This window comes from Somniosus microcephalus, chromosome 5 (genome assembly GCF_052327205.1).
Source record: "Somniosus microcephalus isolate GS21.2 chromosome 5, FLI_Smic_1.0, whole genome shotgun sequence".
Lineage (NCBI taxonomy): Eukaryota > Metazoa > Chordata > Chondrichthyes > Squaliformes > Somniosidae > Somniosus > Somniosus microcephalus.
The window spans coordinates 86,411,537-86,431,317 of record NC_140991.1 but is presented as its reverse complement, the minus strand read 5'-3'; the positions used below and the strand labels follow the sequence as shown (position 1 = coordinate 86,431,317).

At 41.1% G+C, this 19,781-nt stretch overlaps 1 protein-coding gene across 4 annotated transcripts in view; it reads left to right on the top strand.

The window, feature by feature from the left end:
* Window positions 1-5,220: 5,220 nt before the first annotated feature.
* Window positions 5,221-19,781, top strand: part of dus3l (dihydrouridine synthase 3-like (S. cerevisiae)) — a 43,389-nt gene continuing 28,828 nt past the window's right edge. For 2 of the 4 annotated variants that reach the window (XM_085987938.1, XM_085987936.1), the window contains exons 1-8: window positions 5,221-5,319; window positions 5,804-5,915; window positions 10,116-10,425; window positions 11,347-11,448; window positions 12,369-13,076; window positions 17,471-17,512; window positions 18,301-18,453; window positions 19,532-19,648. In XM_085987938.1, coding sequence (XP_085844064.1) covers window positions 5,839-5,915; window positions 10,116-10,425; window positions 11,347-11,448; window positions 12,369-13,076; window positions 17,471-17,512; window positions 18,301-18,453; window positions 19,532-19,648 — 1,509 coding nt within the window. In that variant the 5' untranslated portion in view covers window positions 5,221-5,319; window positions 5,804-5,838. Of the gene's footprint in view, window positions 5,320-5,341; window positions 5,581-5,803; window positions 5,916-10,115; window positions 10,426-11,346; window positions 11,449-12,368; window positions 13,077-17,470; window positions 17,513-18,300; window positions 18,454-19,531; window positions 19,649-19,781 lie in introns of those variants that run through there. The other 2 variants (XM_085987937.1, XM_085987939.1) reach the window with 2 other exon arrangements.

The window sequence follows — 19,781 nt, the reverse complement described above, 5'->3', positions numbered from 1 at the left end:
TTTCTGCGGCTGCAAACGAGACTCCAGGATGGTATGTTGCCTCCCTGGTGCAAGGGTCAAGGATGTCTTGGAGCGGCTACAGGGCATTCTGGAGGGGGAGGGTGAACAGCCAGCTATCATGGTGCATATAGGTACCAACGATATAGGTAAAACAACGGGATGAGGTCCTAAAAGCTGAATATAGGGAGTTAGGAGGTAAATTAAAAAATAGGACCTCAAAGGTAGTAATCTCAGGATTGCTACCAGTGCCACGTGCTAGTCAGAGTAGAAATAGAAGGATATTTCAGATGAATACATGGCTAGAGGAATGGTGCAAGGGGGAGGGATTCAAATTCCTAGGACATTGGAACCGGTCTGGGGGAGGTGGGACCAGTACAAACTGGACGGTTTGCACCTGGGCAGGACCGGGACCGATGTCCTGGGGGAGTGTTTTCTAGTGCTGTTGGGGAGGGTTTAAACTAAAATGGCAGGGGGTTGGGAACCTGTGCAGGGAGACAGAGGATAGGGAAGCAAGGATAGAAGCAAAAGACAGGAAGGAGAAAAGCAAAAGTGGAAGGCAGAGAAATCAAGGGAATAAATCAAACAAGGCCACAGCAAATAATAATTCTAAAAGGAATAAGAGTGTTAAAAAAACAAGCCTGCAGGCTTTGTGTCTTAATGCGAGGAGCATTCGTAATGAGGTGGATGAATTAGCTGTGCAAATAGATGTAAACGGATATGATATAATTGGGATTAAGGAGACATGGCTCCAGGGTGACCAAGGTTGGGAATTCAACATCCAGGGGTATTCAGTATTCAGGAAGGACAGGCAAAAAGGAAAAGGAGGTGGGGTAGCATTGCTGGTTAAAGAGGAGATTAACACAATAGTAAGGAAGGATATACCATGGGGCAGAAAACGTTAGTGGGAGTTGTATACAGACCCCCAAACAGTAATGCTGAGGTTGGGGATGGCAATAAACGGGAAATTAGAGACGCATGCAATAAGGGCACAGCAGTTATGGGTGACTTTAATCTACATATAGATTGGGCTAACCAAATTAGTAACAATACTGTGGAGGAAGAATTCCTAGAGTGTATACGGGATGGTTTCCTGGACCAATATGTCGAGGAACCAACTGGAGATCAGGCCATCTTAGACTGGGTATTATGTAATGAAAAAGGATCGATCATAATATGATCGAATTCTTCATTAAGATGGAGAGTGAAGTAGTTGACTCAGAGGCTAGGGTCCTGAATTTAAATAAAAGAAACTGTGATGGTATGAGGCGTGAGTTGGCTAGGATGGATTGGGGAACGTTACTTAAAGGGTTGACAGTGAATAGGCAATGGCAAACATTTAAAGATCGCATGGATGAACTACAGAATTTGTTCATCCCTGTCTGGCATAAAAATAAAACAAAAAAGGTGGCACAACCGTGGCTAACAAGGGAAATTAGGGATAGCATAAGATCCAAGGAGAGGACATATAAATTGGCCAGAAAAAGCAGCAAACCTGAGGATTGGGAGCAGTTTAGGATTCAGCAAAGGAGGACAAAAGGATTAATTAAGAGGTGGAAAATAGAGTATGAGAGTAAGCTTTCAGGGAACATAAAAACTGACTGAAAAAGCTTCTATAGATATGTGAAGAGAAAAAGATTGGTGAAGTCAAGCGTAGGTCCTTTGCAGTCAGAATCAGGGGAATTTATAATGGGGAACAAAGAAATGGCTGACCAATTAAATACATACTTTGGTTCTGTCTTCACAAAGGAAGACACAAATAACCCCCCAGAGATGTTGGGGAACATAGGGTCTAATGAGTGGGAGAAACTGAATAAAATCAGTATTTGTAGGGAAATGATGTTAGGGAAATTGACGGGATTGAAGGCCGATAAATCCCCAGGGCCTGATGATCTACATCCTAGGGTACTTAAGGAAGTGGCTCTAGAAATAGTAGATGCATTGCTGGTCATCTTCCAAAAATCTATAGACTCTGGCACAGTTCCCATGGATTGGAGGGTAGCTAATGTAACCCCACTATTTTAATAAGGTGGTAGAGCGAAAACGGGGAATTATAGACCGGTAAACCTGACATCGGTAGTGGGGAAAATGCTAGAGTCCATTATAAAAGATGTAATAACAGAGCACTTGGAAAACAGTGACAGGATCGGACAAAGTCAACATGGATTTACAAAAGGTAAATCGTGCTTGACTAATCTACTGGAATTTTTTGAGGATGTAACTAGTAGAATAGATAAGGGAGAACCAGTGGATGTGGTGTATTTGGACTTTCAGAAGGCTTTCGATAAGGTCCCGCATAAGAGATTAACGTGCAAAGTTAAAGCACATGGGATTGGGGGTAAGGTACTGACTTGGATAGAGAACTGGTTGGCAGACCGGAAGCAAAGAGTTGGAATAAACGGGTCTTTTTCCGAGTGGCAGGCAGTGACTAGTGGGCTACCGCAGGGATCGGTCCTTGGACCCCAGCTATTCACAATACATATTAATGATCTAGACGAGGGAACTAGATGTAATATCTCCAAGTTTGCAGACGACATAAAGCTGGGTGGGCGTGTGTGCTGTGAGGAGGATGCAGAGAAACTCCAGTATGATTTGGACAGGTTGGGTGATTGGGCAGATACATAGCAGATGCAGTATAATGTGGATAAATGCAAGGTTATCCACTTTGGTGGCAAAAACAGGAAGGCAGATTATTATCTGAATGGCAATAGATTGGGAGAAGGGGAAGTGCAACGAGACCTGGGTGTCCTTGTGCACCAGTTGCTGAAGGTAAGCATGCAGGTGCAGCAGGCGGTTAAGAAGGCAAATGGTATGTTGGCCTTCATAGCAAGAGGATTCGAGTACAGGAACAAGGATGTCTTGCTGCAGTTGTACAGGGCCTTGGTGAGACCACACCTTGAGTATTGTGTGCAGTTTTGGTCGCCTTATCTGAGGAAGAATGTTCTTGCCATGGAGGGAGTGCATGGCAGGAATGACATATGAGGAGAGATTGGGTCGATTGGGCTTATATTCGCTGGAGTTTAGAAGAATGAGAGAGGATCTCATTGAAACTTATAAAATTCTAACAGGACTAGATAGACTAAATGCAGGAAGGGTGTTCCCGATGGTGGGGGAGTCCAGAACCAGGGGTCACAGTCTAAGGATAAGGGGTAAGCCATTTAGGACTGAGATGAGGAGGAATTTCTTCACCCAGAGAGTGGTGAACCTGTGGAATTCTCTACCACAGAAGGCAGTTGAGGCCAATTCATTAAATATATTCACAAAGGAGTTAGATATATTTCTTAAGGCTAAAGGGATCAAGGGATATGGGGAGAAAGCAGGGACAGGGTACTGAATTTGGATGATCAGCTATGATCTTATTAAATGGCGGGGCTGAATGGCCTACTCCTGCTCCTATCTTCTATGTATCTATGTATTCGGTGAAATAGAGGTTCTAATGAAGCAGCTGGAAAGAGAAAAGAAAGCTTTTGAAAATGCATTGGGAAGAATTAAAAATAAGTCATTGAAGGAGTCAACCAAATATGAAAAGTTAATAAGCAAATGCAATGAGATTCAGTCAGATGGAAAAACAAGAAGATATTTTGAATATCAAAGAGGGTCTGATCTCACAAAGCAGAAAGAAGCGTTGAAGGAACAGGTTACTGATTTTTGAAATACAGAAACAGCAAGCTGCTTACATTTCACATGTACTGGAAGAAAAACAACTGGTAAGTCCCTCTTTGCCTCTAAGTAGCAGTGTCCACACAGACTTGAAAATAAACTTAACTATCTCTTCATATATTGATTAGCATCTAGCAACTGACAACCTTTTGGGTTATTGTGGGTAAAATTGATGCCAAGTTCATTGTATAGTTGCACTAACAATATCGAATATAGCAATGCAACCAACCGAATATCAAATGTCGATAGCACAACTTGTTTCTGGCTTTAGCTTTCATGGTCATGGTCCTAGTGACTTGAGGCACAATTTTTAAGAAAGAAATTTGAGTGAAATACAAATGAAAGTGAGGTTTGTATGAATTGGGAATCTATATTGTTCTATTCCTACATCGATGATGGCTTTAATTATATTTGTATCCTGTTCAATCAGAAACAATAGGGCCTCACCAGTGCTCTGTTTTGGGCTCAATGTTCAGTTTACTCACAATGCCATTTGTGTTGCTGATGATACTTGTTTCCATACTGAAACATGTAAAGACTGATGTGAGATTTAAGTATTTGGTGCATCAAATAACTTATTGGGCCATTTTCTTTGGTTGCCTCAATGGTTTCTACAGTCCTGGACCTCATCGGAAATTGAAATAAGTCTTTCTGTCTTTTGAATGAGATGTTAAGCTGAGGTCCCGTCTGCTTTCTCGGGCAAATGTAAAAAATTCTAAGGCACTATTTGTAGAATAGCACGGGAGTTGTCCTTGTGTCCTGGCCAACAGTTATTTCAAACAACATCACTAAAACAGATTACAGGTATCTGACCATTTATTTCATTGCTGTTTGTGAGACCTTGTGGCAGGTTCTTTTTTGTTCTAAAATTCAGCGAGAGATTCAACTTTTTATTTGTACAGCAATGCTTCACTGTGACTGCATCTGAGTTTTTTTTACTACAAATTCTGTCTGAATTATTTGCATCAGGGATTGTGATGCCTCAGTTTTACCCACCAACACTGCATGTTGGAACACTTCTGTCATTTTAATCAGTTTCTAGGAAGTGCATAAGATACAAGACCAGTTGGCATTGAAACATGCAGATTGCGTAATGCAAGTTCAATATACAAGTGGCTATCAAAGGGTGCAACAAATCTTGAAATACAAAGGTATGAACCCAGAATAAAAAGACAATTTAAGAAGTTAACAAAGGTATGGTATATGAAATAAAACTCCTGGAAATCTTTTGGGTGTTATATTTTCGCTAGTTAGAACAGTATCATTTGAGCGAATATTGGTCATGTTAGTTCAAAATTTACTGTATTCACTATAAAATAAACACGGATCCAATTATTTAGAGGGATTTGCAGTCTGTGCCTCGCGCTTGCTGATTAAAATGTTATTCCAGACATTCATAAATAAACTGTGATGCTACTCTAGTAGCTTTAGAAATGTTTTCACATCACAAACTTCAACTCCTGCCCAAACAAAATAAATAAATGAAAATGCTGCGGCCTGTGTTGCAGTGAAACGGTCAGAAATGCGACAATTCTGCGGACAACAGAAGCGCTTCCGAGTTGCAGCGGGAGCTTCTGGTGCGCTGCACCCAAAGTGTGCAGCACGTGTGGGTCCGGGGCTGGAAGGTTTGCATTCCGATTTCTCGCTTCAGCTTCACTTCTGGTGAATATTACCCACCCTCCAACACAAAACGTAACATCTCAACAGCTGATTGTATCTTATTCTCGCCGCCCCTTCGGACGAGTTCGTGTCAAACTGGTCTGATTCATGTCATTCGGTTTGAACATGAGATCAGTGACAGTCAGGGTGGCGCGGCGAATCTGGTCCCTGATGAAGGGCATTTGATTGCGAGGAGCAGAATACCGCTGGAGATTTTATACTCGGGTCTCCGCCTCCTGCTACAGCCGTGCAGTGGGGCACACGGTGATTCGAAGTGTTTGCTTTAATCTTGTTGAAAATTAATTTAAAAAAAAGTTTAACTGTCAAAACCTGCACCTCCACGAGGCGCTGAAGAATGGACTTGTATTTTAGAAACTATACTTCTGGTATTTTAGAAAATTCCAGATAGGGGGCCAGTAGTAAGTCTAATTTGGAATGTTGGTGTGATGTTAAAGAGTTGGTGATAATACTAAATTTTGTTTTCTAGCATTTACAGGCCTATAAACTTTCACTGGGTTAATTATGGCTGTAAGAGGAGATGCCAATATCTCTACCAATGATGGTGTGACCGACCCAGGAGTAGCAGCCATCAAGCCTCAGTAAGTCTGAGAAGTTTGTTTTAAAAGATTTTAAATGATTTCTTGCAGGCATACTGAAAGCCATAGTCCAACACGTTGCCACATATACATGGCCCGGATTTTGCGGTAGGAATAACAGCGAGGCTATCAGCGCTTGCCGTTATTAAGGAGTAAATTGGACAGCAACTTATGGCAACTGCACAATGCACAAAGTTGCTGTCTGATTTTTTTCTCCCTGCTTCTCCAGAAGCTTCGCTACACTGGTACCTCACCGAGAGACTCTGCAGTCAAACTCGTGAAGTTGCTGTACTTAACCACTAAACACGCCAGAAAAAGTTAGGGCTTGTCCATTCAAGTTTAAGTGATTTTTTTCACGGTGTGATCAGTCTTAACTATTGTCAAACAACCTCTCTGGCACTGAAAATTTACTTTTACAAACGTGGAGTCCTGATTCCTTCAGATATGAATTATTGTTTGAGATTTTTTTAAATTAAATTTTACTTTTTTTTTCTGTCTCTTATCTCTCTTGATCCCATCTTTCTTTCCCCTTCACTTTCTGTTCATGATTTTACAACAAATTAAATATTCTAACTCGCACTTCCTGGTTCAGTCTTTGTGTGTGTGTGTGTGTGTGTGTGTGTGTGTTAGTAAGGATTCATCAATCTGATTGGTTGAAGAGACACACTTGCTTTCCCTGTTCACACAGGTGCCAGATTCCCTGTAGAGGGCACTGCGCTGTATCAGACTCCCGATGGCCGTAAGTTGCCTCCTAAAGCCCACGAAAAGTATTCGCTGCTGATTGCAAACTTCGGGTCATTGATTTACCACCCGTGTTTCAATCACCTTTCTTTCCCATTGTCTGGACATAATTCTCAGCACTTTAGGGCCCGTATTTTCTGATCGCAGGCCTCCCGCGGGCAGAGGGCTGCGATCTGGAAAAATCTATGCCCTTACCTGAGGGTTCCCGGGCCGCACATGCTACCGCTCCTGGGCCTCTCCAAACTTGAAGTGTGCAGGGCCCACGTATCCCAGAGGCGCAAGTAGTTCGCAGCGTCCCTGGGATCATGTGGGCCATGGGGAGCCAATCACAGAAGGGAATCTCCCTTCATACATTTGACAGGAAGACCTGTCAAATATATGAATGGCGATCAATCCAAAAACGTAGTAAAACTAAATAAAAAAAATTTTAAATCACATTTTTAAAATGACTTGAAATTACAATAAATTAAGTATTTTAAACAAATTTAATTTTTTTTAAAAAGTTAGTTTTTTATGGAGCTAAAAATAAACGTACCTTTTTTAAAGTATTTTTAAATGATATAAATCAGTGAGAATTTAAAAAAAAAAAACTTTTTTGAACTCATCCTGGTAAAAGCAAAGAATTGTAAGGGTTTTCTGCGGGCGGAGGGTCGGAAATGCCGGTTTTCAGCGCATGCGCTGTGCATGCCTGAAACCGGCATTTCCGATGTCCCTACGGATGGGTACACAGCGCGTACCCACCCGTAGGGATCGGAATATCTAAGCCTAGATGTTTCCTGCCACAATTCACTATTATGATTTGCTTTTAACTAAAGTCACAGGAACAATTAATACATTGGCCCAGAAATTCAGGTCGGGGGCTTCCCGCGGGTGCAAGCCCCCGATCTGCACTTGCCTTGCGCACCGGCCGTTGAGCTGTGGGCCCCCGTGGAATTCTGATCCGGGGCCTGGTCCAGTGCTTGCGTATCCTGGGGCGCAGTTAGTTCGATGTGGGCCATGGGGAGCCAATCGGAGCAGGGAATGCTCCATTCATAAGTCTGACAGGAAGTGCTATCAAGACTTATAAATACTACGGCCCCAAAACAGCACTAAATCTTCAAATAATTTTTTTTTTTTAATCACATTTTTTAAATAAAATAAATTACATGAAATAACTATTTTAAACAATTTAAATTTTTGAAAAAAATAATTTTATTTTCTAGCGGGGCTAAAAATAAACTTACCTCGCTTTAAAGTATTTAAAAATAATAAATCTGTGGAAAAAATGTTTTAATTTTAATTAATTCACCACTTACCTTGTAAAAAGCAGGCCTTACGCCTGCTTTTTACATTTCTAACTTCTGGAGACTTACCCTCCCGGGAAAACCTGTTAAAAAAAAACACTAAGTTTGATGCGCACGCGCAGCCCTTCCTGCGCACACGTTCGACCTCTGAACCCCTTCGTTCAGAGGAACGGAAGTGCCGGTTTCCCACGCATGCGCAGTGCATGCAGGAAACCAGCACTTCCATGGGGCCTACGGGTGAGTACCCTGTGCGTACTCGCCCGTGGAGACCCGAATTTTTGGGCCATTAAGTTAAGGATCGATATTTATGCTCCATTATCAGTGAACTTTGTGTATGTGATCTGCAATCAGTGACAACTGAATTGGCTTGCAATCTATGCGAAGCACATCGAGAGACTTGCATTTATATTGCCATTCACGACCTCTGAACACCCCAAAGCATATACAGCCAACTAATTACTTTTGAAGTGTAGTCACTGTTGTAATGTAGGAAACAATTTGTGCACACCTGACCTAAATATATTCTTGTTTTGTTTCAGTGCTCTAGTTTGGAAACTAATTAAGTGAAAAAAGTTGCGTAGTTCCTCGGATATCTTGTTTGAAATGTTAATAAGTCTAATTTCCAATTGCAGAGCCATTATTATTAAAGGAAATATATGAATGGACTGGCAACCATTTAGATATTAATATCTCGTCACACGAGTTGTAAGACCTGTCAAACTTCATCTGTATTTATGTGAAGGAAATAACAATTGACTGAACCAGCCGTTTAAATTTAAAGTGAATTTTTGACTATCATTCTGAGGGTAAAATCTAAATGTACTGGATAGCATAAGCTGTTGTTTACCACAAAGATGAATCATTTAGAAATGACTGTGCACTTATGAACTAACTATAATTCTGGGATGGGCCTGCCGTAGATCAGCTAATTTAATTGTTCACGTGTTTATCAAATAATTTTTGATCTAAATTCAGTCACAGGCACTGTAGTTTGGAACTTTGGTCTATTTTCTTTATCTTGGTTTCTATCAAAAGTGCTCCTTGGTCTATTTCACTTTCTAGAGCTGTTCTTGACTAAACTTGGATTGACAAATTGTGTTCTGTCTTGCATCACAAAATTATACATTCAGGTAATTTTGATAAATGTACCATAACCACTTGGTTGAAGGGGGTGGGGCTGGGTGCCTGGCGAGGAGGTGTATACTGGGTCTTTTTTAGATTGAGATGGCTCCATGTTAGATTCAATAAATCAAGATCTGAGCCAGAGAGATCTGCAGTATTCCAGCAATCATCCACCCTGCCTTATTTCTGGAACGTGAAGGGGTAGATTTGTCACTGAGGGCTGGAATTCCTCTCTCTTGCTCCCAGATAACCTAACAGGTAAGGTGTTTTTTGGACAGTAGCCCATGCTGCGATATTTCCCACTTGGTTCCAGATAATCCTACATCCTAACAAGTAGGGTGCTCCCAGTTGGACAAGCAGCAGAAGGTTTACCAGTGTTGTGTTAGTAAGCTGTGTGATTTAGGCAATTAAATTCTAGCAACCCCTGTGCACATTCCACAGTCGCTAAACCTTGGCTCTTGCCAACTTGCACCTAAAATCTCTGCACTTAACTAGCTGAAATGTGTCTGTATGGGGCGAGAGTAAGCACTGCATATCGGGCAAACGGATTCAACCAGCGTGGAGTTTTCAACCGCTTGATTTGGAGACTCCACAAATTTTAGGCGCCTTGCTCACCAAGAAATAAAAATGCTTTTCAAACTTTGTGGATTCATTTACACAGAATTACATAGGATATACAGCACAGAAACAGGCCATTCGGTCCATGCCAGCATTTATGCTCCACTCAAGCCTCCTCCCATCTTTCCTCACCTAACTATCAGCATAACCCTCTATTCCCTTCTCATATGCTTATCTAGCCTCCCCTTAAATGCATCTATACTATTCACTTCAACCATTTCCTATGGTAGTGAGTTCCATATTCTCACCACTCTCTGGGTAAAGAAGTTTCTTCTGAATTCCCTATTTGATTTCTTGGTGACTATCTTATATTGAGGGCCTCTAGTGTTACTCTTCCCCACAAGTGGAAACACTCTCTGTATCTACACTATCAAAACCTTTCATGATTTTAAAGACCTCTGTTAGGTCATTTAATTTTTAAGGATTTTTTTTCTTCCAGATATCGTACTACCAAAGATCATTTCCATGAATACATTAATAGTGGAAGGGATAAAGACCAAAAAGTTGCTGACCAAGGTCACCTGAAAGATGGAGAAGGTGCTGCAGACTGTGACCTCCCAGAGCACAAAGTAAAAAGAATTAAAATGGATGAAGATGATGAAAAAGTTCAAGATAAAAATGAATCTGAAAAGGATAATGGAGAACACAAACAAAGTAATAAGAAAGCCAGGGGCCAAAATAAAAACCGGCCTCATCTGAAGCCCAACCAGTATGAACATGATCAAAAGTTGTGTACCTCAGTATGCCAGGTAAGTATTTAAAAATATATATATACAAAATTTTGTCCATATCTGATGCTGCATTGCTTTGGAGTATCTGTGTAAACAGCTGTGGTGCGCAGAGTCACAAGTTAAACTTCTGTCCTTTTCCCCAGTTTTCACACTCAGCTGAGTTCCCAGTCTTGGATGTGTAGCTAGGGAGAGATGTTCGGCCCCTGCATTATACTTCCCTAGGGGATAGAGGGTGGCAGTGGGAGGAAATCCAAAATAGAATCATCATTCACCCTGGTACATGCTTCCCAGTGACCAACTGAAGAGTGGTATTAATAAAACATCTGGGAGTAGGCTGCTGTCTCGGCCATAGAAGTTGCATGGCCCAACAAGACACAAAAAGGGAGGTAAAACTTTTGAAATAAAAACAAGTGTTGAGATTCAATGTGCAACGGCCTTGATGTCTGTTTCACTGTAAATGTACCTGATTTTTAGTGTTACAGGAAACTTTGCGATATCCGGCACCAACGGGACCGAGCTGCTGCCGATCTATCAAAACTTCCGGATATACCAGCGCTAATGTTGAAGGATACGGAGGTTTTCATCTCCGTATCTGACAACAAACACTGTTGCTTAGCAACAGCTTGTAAACACTCGGCCCATACCTTGGAAGCGTCTCTGAAGCTGTTGCTAAGCTACAGAGCCGCTTTCCAGAGCCTGACTTAAACAAAAATGCTAGGAGAAGAAAAAAAACCTAACCAAAACGGCTGCTGATTTCTGCCGTTAGATCGAGGTTTCCGGACATACAACCTCCGGATAAACCAAAGTTTCCTGTATTTGCAAAGTTTTTTTTGTTGGATGAAGCATAAAATTATACTCGTGAAAAGGGTTGCTGACTTATTTACATCACTGTAAACTGGTGACCTTTTAGTTTGAACTTGGTGTTTTTCCTATCTTTAGAAGTTCTTATGGAATCTGGAAGTGCGAAACTTTAAGCAAAAATTGAGCCTAATACCCTTATCGAGAGGGATTAACTGGTGGAAGCATCATGCTGATGGGGAGGTGAGGGGGAGAGACCGTCCAAAATGTAAAGAAGATAGTACAAACATGGAGCTTCTTATTCGGCAAAGTTACAAGTTCCAGATGTGTTCCAATGTTCGGTTATAATACTCTTCATCTTCTGTTAATAGGTTGCAGGTGCATCCTGTTAAGTTGTGGCGCTCAAAATTTTACTAACCAACAATCAAGTTACAGAACAAATACACAGCTCCTTTCTCTCATCTGTCAACTACTGCCTAAACTTTCAAGCTAGAATTAAGGCCCATCCATTGTTTGATGGCTTAATGAAGTGGTTTATATAAAACCTAGCTGACTTTGAAATTCAAAAGACCTCACCCCAAGTCAAGAATTGAAGCTCGCAAAAATTCTGTTGAAAAGATGGAATTGTGTGCAAAATGGAGTGGGATGCATTAAATCATTTGGCAAATAGCATGGAGGTTATTGAGGAGTTTGAGACATTAGCTCTGAAACTGGTGCTTCATCTTGATGATGGAAACAATGTAACAGTAAGCAGAGGCCTAAGTGCAAGAATCAGCCTACACATTGACCAATTAATCAACTAATATTGAAAGGCTTTATATAGCTAGTTGAAAAGGCAGTACAAGGAACCCCATGGGTGTACTACATGTTCTGCTTACGAACGAACTAAACACAAGGACATAAATAGCTGTGTCCAGTTATAGTTTGTAGGCATGTTCCATTATTAGGTTATAATGCCCTCACAAAAATATTTTGTTAAAGCATTGTGGCTGCCTTCTGTTGTTAAGCCACCATCTCCTATTAGTTTATAGTGCTTCACAATCCTGAGATTGCTGGATTGTCCTGTCAGGTTTTCGCATCTCTTCCTCATTAACCAGTTGTAAACATGCTTAATAAACATGCTGAAGCAGACATTCATTTTTGTTCTTTTATTTTCCCCAAAGGAACCTCCGAAGAAATGTTACTTTGGTGACAAGTGCAGATTTTTGCATGATGTGTCGAAGTACCTGGAATCCAAGCCTGCTGATCTTGGAGACCATTGTTATTTATATGACACATATGGAAGGTGTCGATATGGCATTACCTGCCGGTATGCAAAATCTCACATTGGGCCAGATAACAAGAACCTGGTTAATGAGGATCTTATGACGATATGGGAGAAAAAAGTGATTGTGAAGAACAGTCTCAGCAAAGAACTGCAGCAGGCCCTACGCAAAAAAAAGTTTTGCTTTAACAAATCCGAGCAGTACTTGAAACAATTAAGCAAAGATAATAAATCTGAAAAACGAGGTAATGCGGAAAGGCAAACTGTTTCTACCAAATCAAAATGTGTTATGGAGAAGGTTATCACAGATATTGGTGTCTCAAGTGCAGCCATGGAGGAAAACAATTCTTGTATAGGATCGAAGGATACTATAATTGCAGAACCACAGAGTATACATTGCTGTACAGAAAACACATTGGATAATGGTTCTGTATCTGAAGAAAAAGAGAGGAATGTTGAAATAAAAGAGACTGTTCCTAGTTCAGGGACAGATACAGTCACAGCCAATTCTGTTAAAGACGACAATGAACAAATAACCTCTGCAAAAACACTGGGTGCTGTGACTGATGAAGATATCATAAAGCTTCGATCCTGTGAGAAGAAACGAGTAAGTCTCCTTATTAATTTTAATCCGTATATAGGAAAATAACCAGAATTTGTATTTCCATAGAGGCCATGTATAAAACACAGTTTTCCTGACTAAATATGAAATCTGCAGCCTTTGACACAATCATTCCATTCTCTTCCACAACCTCTCTAGTATAGTTATGTGGTGCTACTCTCTCTCCATTTTATTTCTACTTGTCCTAGCACAGTCTATACACCCCTTTCAATAGCTTCTTCTCCCTTTCCTGTCTGGTCACTTCCACTGTGCTCCAAGGCACCATCCTTGGCCCTTTCTATTCCTCATCCATATGGTACCCCGTGGTGATATTTGCAAACATGGGCCAGCTTCCATATCTGCACCATTGATGCCCAAGTGCACCTCTCTGCTAGCATGCTTGATTCCACATCTGACGTTGTGCTGTTTGACATCAAGTACTGGATAAAGAACTTTCTTCAGCGAGTATGGAGATGTGCATGCATTGTACATCGTAATGTTAGGATGCACTTTGGAGAACTTTGACAATCACTTCAGCCATGTCATTAAAATAGATGCACGGAATACAATGATTGCAGTATACCGTTCATAATGCATGCTGCAAAATTCAGTTTCAGCAACAACTATTTAATATTTCAAGCGAGACTGGGGAAAATATTTCTGCTTCACATTACGATGGTGGTGATGTACAACTTTAAACATACATTTTAGCACATTACATTTTGCAGTGCACAGTCCATCCACAAATACAATATATGTATTGTATGATGGGTCGAATGGCCTCCTTCTGTGCTGTAAATTTTTATGATTATGTATTTTACTGCTAAAATAGCTTGACCATACATTAATATTGGCCCAGAAATTCGGGTCAGGGGCTTCCCGTGGGTGCAAGTCCCCGACCTGCACTTACCTTGCGCGCCGGCCGTTGAGCTGTGGGATTCCGATCCTGGGCCTGCTCCAATTGCATATCCCAGGGGCGCAGTTAGTTCGATGCGTCCCCTGGGATCACGTGGGCCATGGGGAGCCAATCGGAGCAGGGAATGCTTCATTCATAAGATTGACAGGAAGGGCTGTCAAACTTATAAATACCAGGGCTCCAAAACAGCACTAAATCTTCAAATAATTTTTTTTTTATCACATTTTTTAAATAAACTATAAATTACATGAAATAACTATTTTAAACAATAATTTAAATTTTTGAAAAAAATAATTTTATTTTCTAACGGAGCTAAAAATAAACTTACCTTGCTTTAAAGTATTTAAAAATAATAAACCTGTGGGGAAAAAAAAATGTTTTAATTTTAATTAATTCACCACTTACCTTGTAAAAAGCAGGCCTCATGACTGCTTTTTACATGTCTAACTTTTGCAGACTTACCCTCCCGGGAAAACCCGAAGTTCGATGCGCATGCGCAGCCTCTCCCGCGCACGCGTTCGACCTCTGAACCCCTTCGTTCAGGGGATCGGAAGTGCCGGTTTCCCGCGCATGCGCAGTGCATGCAGGAAACCGGCACTTCCATTGGGCTTATGGGTGAGTACCCCGTGCATACTCACCCGTGGAGACCTGAAGTTCTGGGCCATTATTTTTGGAATTGTCACTGATGCCCATCTGTACTTTGTGAAAATGGTAGGTTGTCATTTAACTTAACTGTGTCTTATTAGTCTTTTGCTTGTTTTCTTGAGGTTTGATGACGTTCAAACTAAAAACTGATTTGCAATCATTTCTTTGGGTTTACCCAGGATTTTAGGGCTCTAATTGTTTCCCCTGATTTTTTTTTCCAGTTTTGATGTTAAAAATAAAAACTGACAAACCCTAATGGTTTTCATTGGGAAATAAAAATGGATTTGAAAGTTCTTTATGGATATAATATTGTGACTGTGGAGAGCGGAGTTGTTTTTGAAGAACCAGTGTTCTCATTAAAGTCGATGAAACTTTAGCACGTGGCTTCTCCTTAACAAATTCTAATAAAATAAAAAGTATACTTCATTTGCTTTTTGTTAAATATGTTCAGCTTCTGCTTCGTCCCTAAGTCGGCCAGGACTTCTCTTTTCATTCTTGCTGCATCCTTGAAACATTTGGAATTTTGGTCCCCAGGTGGACAAACCTCTGAAACAGAAAGCTATAATTTCATTTTTTTTAATGAACTGATACTCGAAAAAACAAGATTTTATGTAGAAGGAATAGTGATGAACTGGATCATGAAACCTCTAAGAAATGTTTCAGCAAACTGAACAGATCATCTTTTGCAAATACTTTTTTTTGTCTTGTGCAGCGCCGTGGGACATTTTACTATGTTAAAGGCGCTATATAAATATATAAGTTGTTGTTGATCTTAAAAAAAGAGTGCTCTTAAATATTTTCAAAGAACATCAACTATTCTATTGTGGAATAGATTTCTATTCAGCAAAATATCATAATTACAGTGGAACCTGTTAGAAACACATTTGCGGTTTTAGTTCGGTAATGTAGGTATTCATGTTGACCTCTGAGGGCGAATGCCTACTAAATAATTAAGTTCGACTTCAGATGAACGATAAATAAGTTGTTTAATTACTTGAACAGACGAAATACAACAGGTAAGCTGGCTGGATGCAGGAACACCGCGATGTAGGTCTTGCCCCAACGGGGACTCCACGAGGACTGAGTCCGTAGTCCTCGGGAGAGCGTGATGACGTCATCACGCTCAGTCGCGTTTTCCCGCTCTTTGGGTGTCACGTGACCGCGTCCTGACGTTAGCGCATTGGCCCGTGCTTGGGGCGGTCACGTGACCCGCGCCGATATGTCGGTGCGGAGGCTGGCCGTTGAGGCCGAAGTCGCAACCGCGGGAGCAGGAGCTGGAGGCCGAGCTGAGCCGGCGCTTGCCACGGGGGATCGCGTCGCTCATGTCTGCCGGCCGATGCGGCCGAAGTCGCGGTAGGCCGGGCTGTGCCGGCGGCCGTCATGGAAGGCCGAGTCGGGCCGGCGGCCGCCGCGCGTACATCACGTAATGCGTGACGTGACGTCAGCGCATTAGGGCGCGTCTTAAAGGGGCAACGGCCCCCACAGGTAAGTAATACATGTACAGTTAGGTTAAAGTGAATTATATACATTATATGTGTAAGGGACACCCGGTGGAACCGCCACAGTAAGATATTAGCAGCTCCAGAAATCTATTTCCACAGCAAGGAAGCTCAAAATTCAACAGAAAATGTAATTGTTTATTTTTTTCCTGAATTAAAATTCATTGTTTCTGCGAAGAGAATACTATCATGCTCCTTTGCATCTCTGAGTCCTAATGAACCATTCCTGCACACTGGTTACGTTTCCTATCTGTTGCACCCACATTTTTTAATCTTTGCAGCTTAGACAGCTTGGTGAGTTGTCCCTATACTTTGAGTTGTTATAGTCCTAGTTGTGTTCTCTGACTTAATACAAAAGGAAGATTGATTAAAAATATTTACAGAAGCAGAAATAAATGACCAAACAAGTGGGAGGACAAAGCTGGCTCTGACTAAGGCTATCCACCCCAAAACATTAACTTGGCTTCTATCTTGTCAGATACTGGCTGAGCTGCTGTGTTTTTTATATAATATAGATTTCCAGCATTTTCAGTTTTTCTTTTTTATCTAACAGAGACAGACTTGAATGGGAGAGGGACTTTGAGACCGACCACGACGGAAATGAATGTGGTAGGGAACTTGGAGGTGTATCGATCAGCATTGGGTAGATGAGAGTTATCGGGCACTGGACAACAAAGGCATAGAGTGAGGGAAGATCAAAATGTGGAAGGAACTCTCACCAAAATAATTATCTCTGAGATGTGAGGTAGTGGAAACTGAGAGGGGGGCAGGGGAAGAAGGGAAGTAAAATTATAGGATGATGGAGAAAGAGATTACGAGGAAATGTGAACATAAAATGAAGTATAAAAATTTTGTGTGTGTGTGTATATATAATATATATATAAAACAAAATTAAGGACCAATTTCATTGTTTATCTTTTTTCCCCTTGCTCTGTTCTCACCTGTACATACATAGGAAAATACCATATTTACACAGTACACTGATGTAATCAATAAAACATCACACCTGGAAGACTTTAACTTCAACAAAAATTAATATGTAAAAATAAAAACGTTTTATATAGTGTGTGTGTGTGTGTGTGTGTGTGTGTATATATATATGTGTGTGTGTGTGTGGTTGGGGGGGGATATAGGTAGGGTTTAATAAATCCTCTCATGCCTCCACTAATGCTAGAATATTAATCGATGAAAATAACTTTATGCAAAGGTAACGTGACAGTTTTGCAGTTGCTGGTTTAAGTTGCCATGTAGCAGTAATACTATGTGTTATCTTACCTTTTTTGGAAATATTTAATCTTTTAAGTGTTTTTGCAATAAATACTTTATTTTTTATTTTTCAGCTTAACTTCAGAGATAAGCTTTATCTGGCCCCATTAACAACAGTAAGTAAGATGTTGTAATTACTATCGATGCCAGCTAAATCAAAAGAACTGAAATTCTAGCCAGAATCACAAATTGAGTTTCTACCATCAGCTAGGCTTTCATACTAAGGCATGGTGAGGTTTACCAGACCTTGCCCATCCCTGATATGGAGAACTACACAATGATGGATGGAGGTTATAAACTGTTGGTATTCGTGAAACCATGCAGTGGGAGGATGCAAGCTTGATTTCTACGCAATCAGTCTAAGTGTGCATTAGTTTAGAGTCTAGAATTGGGTTGTCAACACACACCTTTGATGACAGAAATGAAGGATCTACAACACTGCGAAGAAATTTTAGGATGTGAGACCTTCAATGGCCGGTAACTAACCCAATAAAAACTTAAATCAGTGGGGCCAACCACACTCCATATGAATGCACCTCCTGTCAACTGATCAAAGAGTGGTATTGAGAATTGTCATTGGGTTCACAGGCCAGACTGTCCTACTTTCCTATCTAAAGAGGGTGTATGATGCCATTAGTTCAAAGGAGCTATTAATAAAAGAATACTTTGAATTGAGAACTGGTCTATAGGTTTATCTAATTTTGGATTATGTTCAGCAGTAGAAATGTATGTTTTCGGCTCTTTGGATATTTCCCTTTGTATTGCATTGCTTTGCATTTCCGACATTACAGGTCTGCACCTGTATGGGACTGCACTTCAAAAAGTACTTCATTGGCTGTAAAGTGCTATGGGACATCAGGAGGTTGTGAAAGGCGCTATATAAATGCAAGTCTTTTCATTGCAGTGTGGAAATCTCCCTTTCCGTCGAATATGTAAAAGGTTTGGAGCTGACATCACTTGTGGGGAGATGGCAATGTGTACAAACCTTTTGCAAGGTCAGTCTTCAGAATGGGCACTGTTGAAACGCCATTACACAGAAGACTTCTTTGGAGTGCAGGTCTGTGATCTCAGAAGTTACTTATTTTTGATGCATCTTGTATAATTTTGTTAAAGCTGGGCTTCAAAACTGGCCCCGTGATTTATGCTTGCACCATTTGTGGCAAGGACTCGCTCGAGAACTGGGCTCGTCAGCCACTCGCGATGTTGCAGCACAGCAAAGTAACTGACTGCTTTAGTCTTTCGAGGTGGATGGTTGCTATATAAAAATAATAAATGGTGCATTAATGGTCTTCTTAGGCAGGCGGAACCGAGGATGACTTGCTTCCACATTAAAAATGAGTTCTCAGGTGACTGCGGGACCTACAGTCTCTGTCCCAGGTGGGGCAGACTGTGGTTGAAGGGGCGGGTGGGTGGGGTGCTTGGGTTGACTTGCACTTGGCTTCCGCTTGCTCCCGGCGAAGAGACTCAAGGTGTTCGGCACCTTCCCGGATGCTTCTCCTCCGCTTTGTGCAGTCTTGGGCCAGGGATTCCCAGGTGTTAGTGGGGATGTTACACTTTTTCAAGGAGGCTTTGAGGGTGTCCTTGAAGCATTTCCTCTGCCCACCTGGGGCTCTCCTCGTGCCGGAGCTCCGAATAAAGCGATTGTTTTGGGAGTCTCGTATGGGGCATGCGGACAGTGTGACCCGCCCATCGGAGCTGATCGAGCGTGGTCAAAGCTCGATTAATGGTACAGAATGGTGTTATACCAGTTTGCACCTATAGTTCTCCAAGTGTGTGAAACCAGTCTGCACCTGTGTGTGATGTTTATCCTGGTTCTTCTATTGGGAATGTCAAGTGGAGAATAAGCAATTTAATCTCGCTGTGGGTATGTGGCAGGTGATGTGCCTCGACCAGCTTCCCAGATCTTAATGACATTAGTCATTTTAAAAAAAACAATGGCTCCAAGAATAGTCATCTCAACTGATGATGCTGTTTTAAAAAGTCGTCTTTTGTCGATAGTCCGATGCAAATAAATATTTTTTAGTAAAGGGCTATTGAAATATACTTTTTATCCAGCACTGGATTTGCAATGCAGTAAGTAGTTGTAGAATAAGTATCTTTACTTGCAGTTAAAGTGAATTACTTCTTTGTTACAGCTAGAGGGAGCTTTTCCTGACACCATGACAAAATGTGCTGAGCTTCTGAACCAGAACATAGATGTCGACTTTGTTGACATTAATGTGGGCTGCCCAATAGATCTAGTATATCATAAGGTAAGTTGTTTTACTGCCCCCTGTGTAAAGTTTAGAGATTTTCTTTTCATGAGGGATGTTCTATAAATGTACATTTGTTCCTTTTGTTGTGTTTTTACAAAAATTGTAAATGATCTGTAATCTGGCGAAGCAG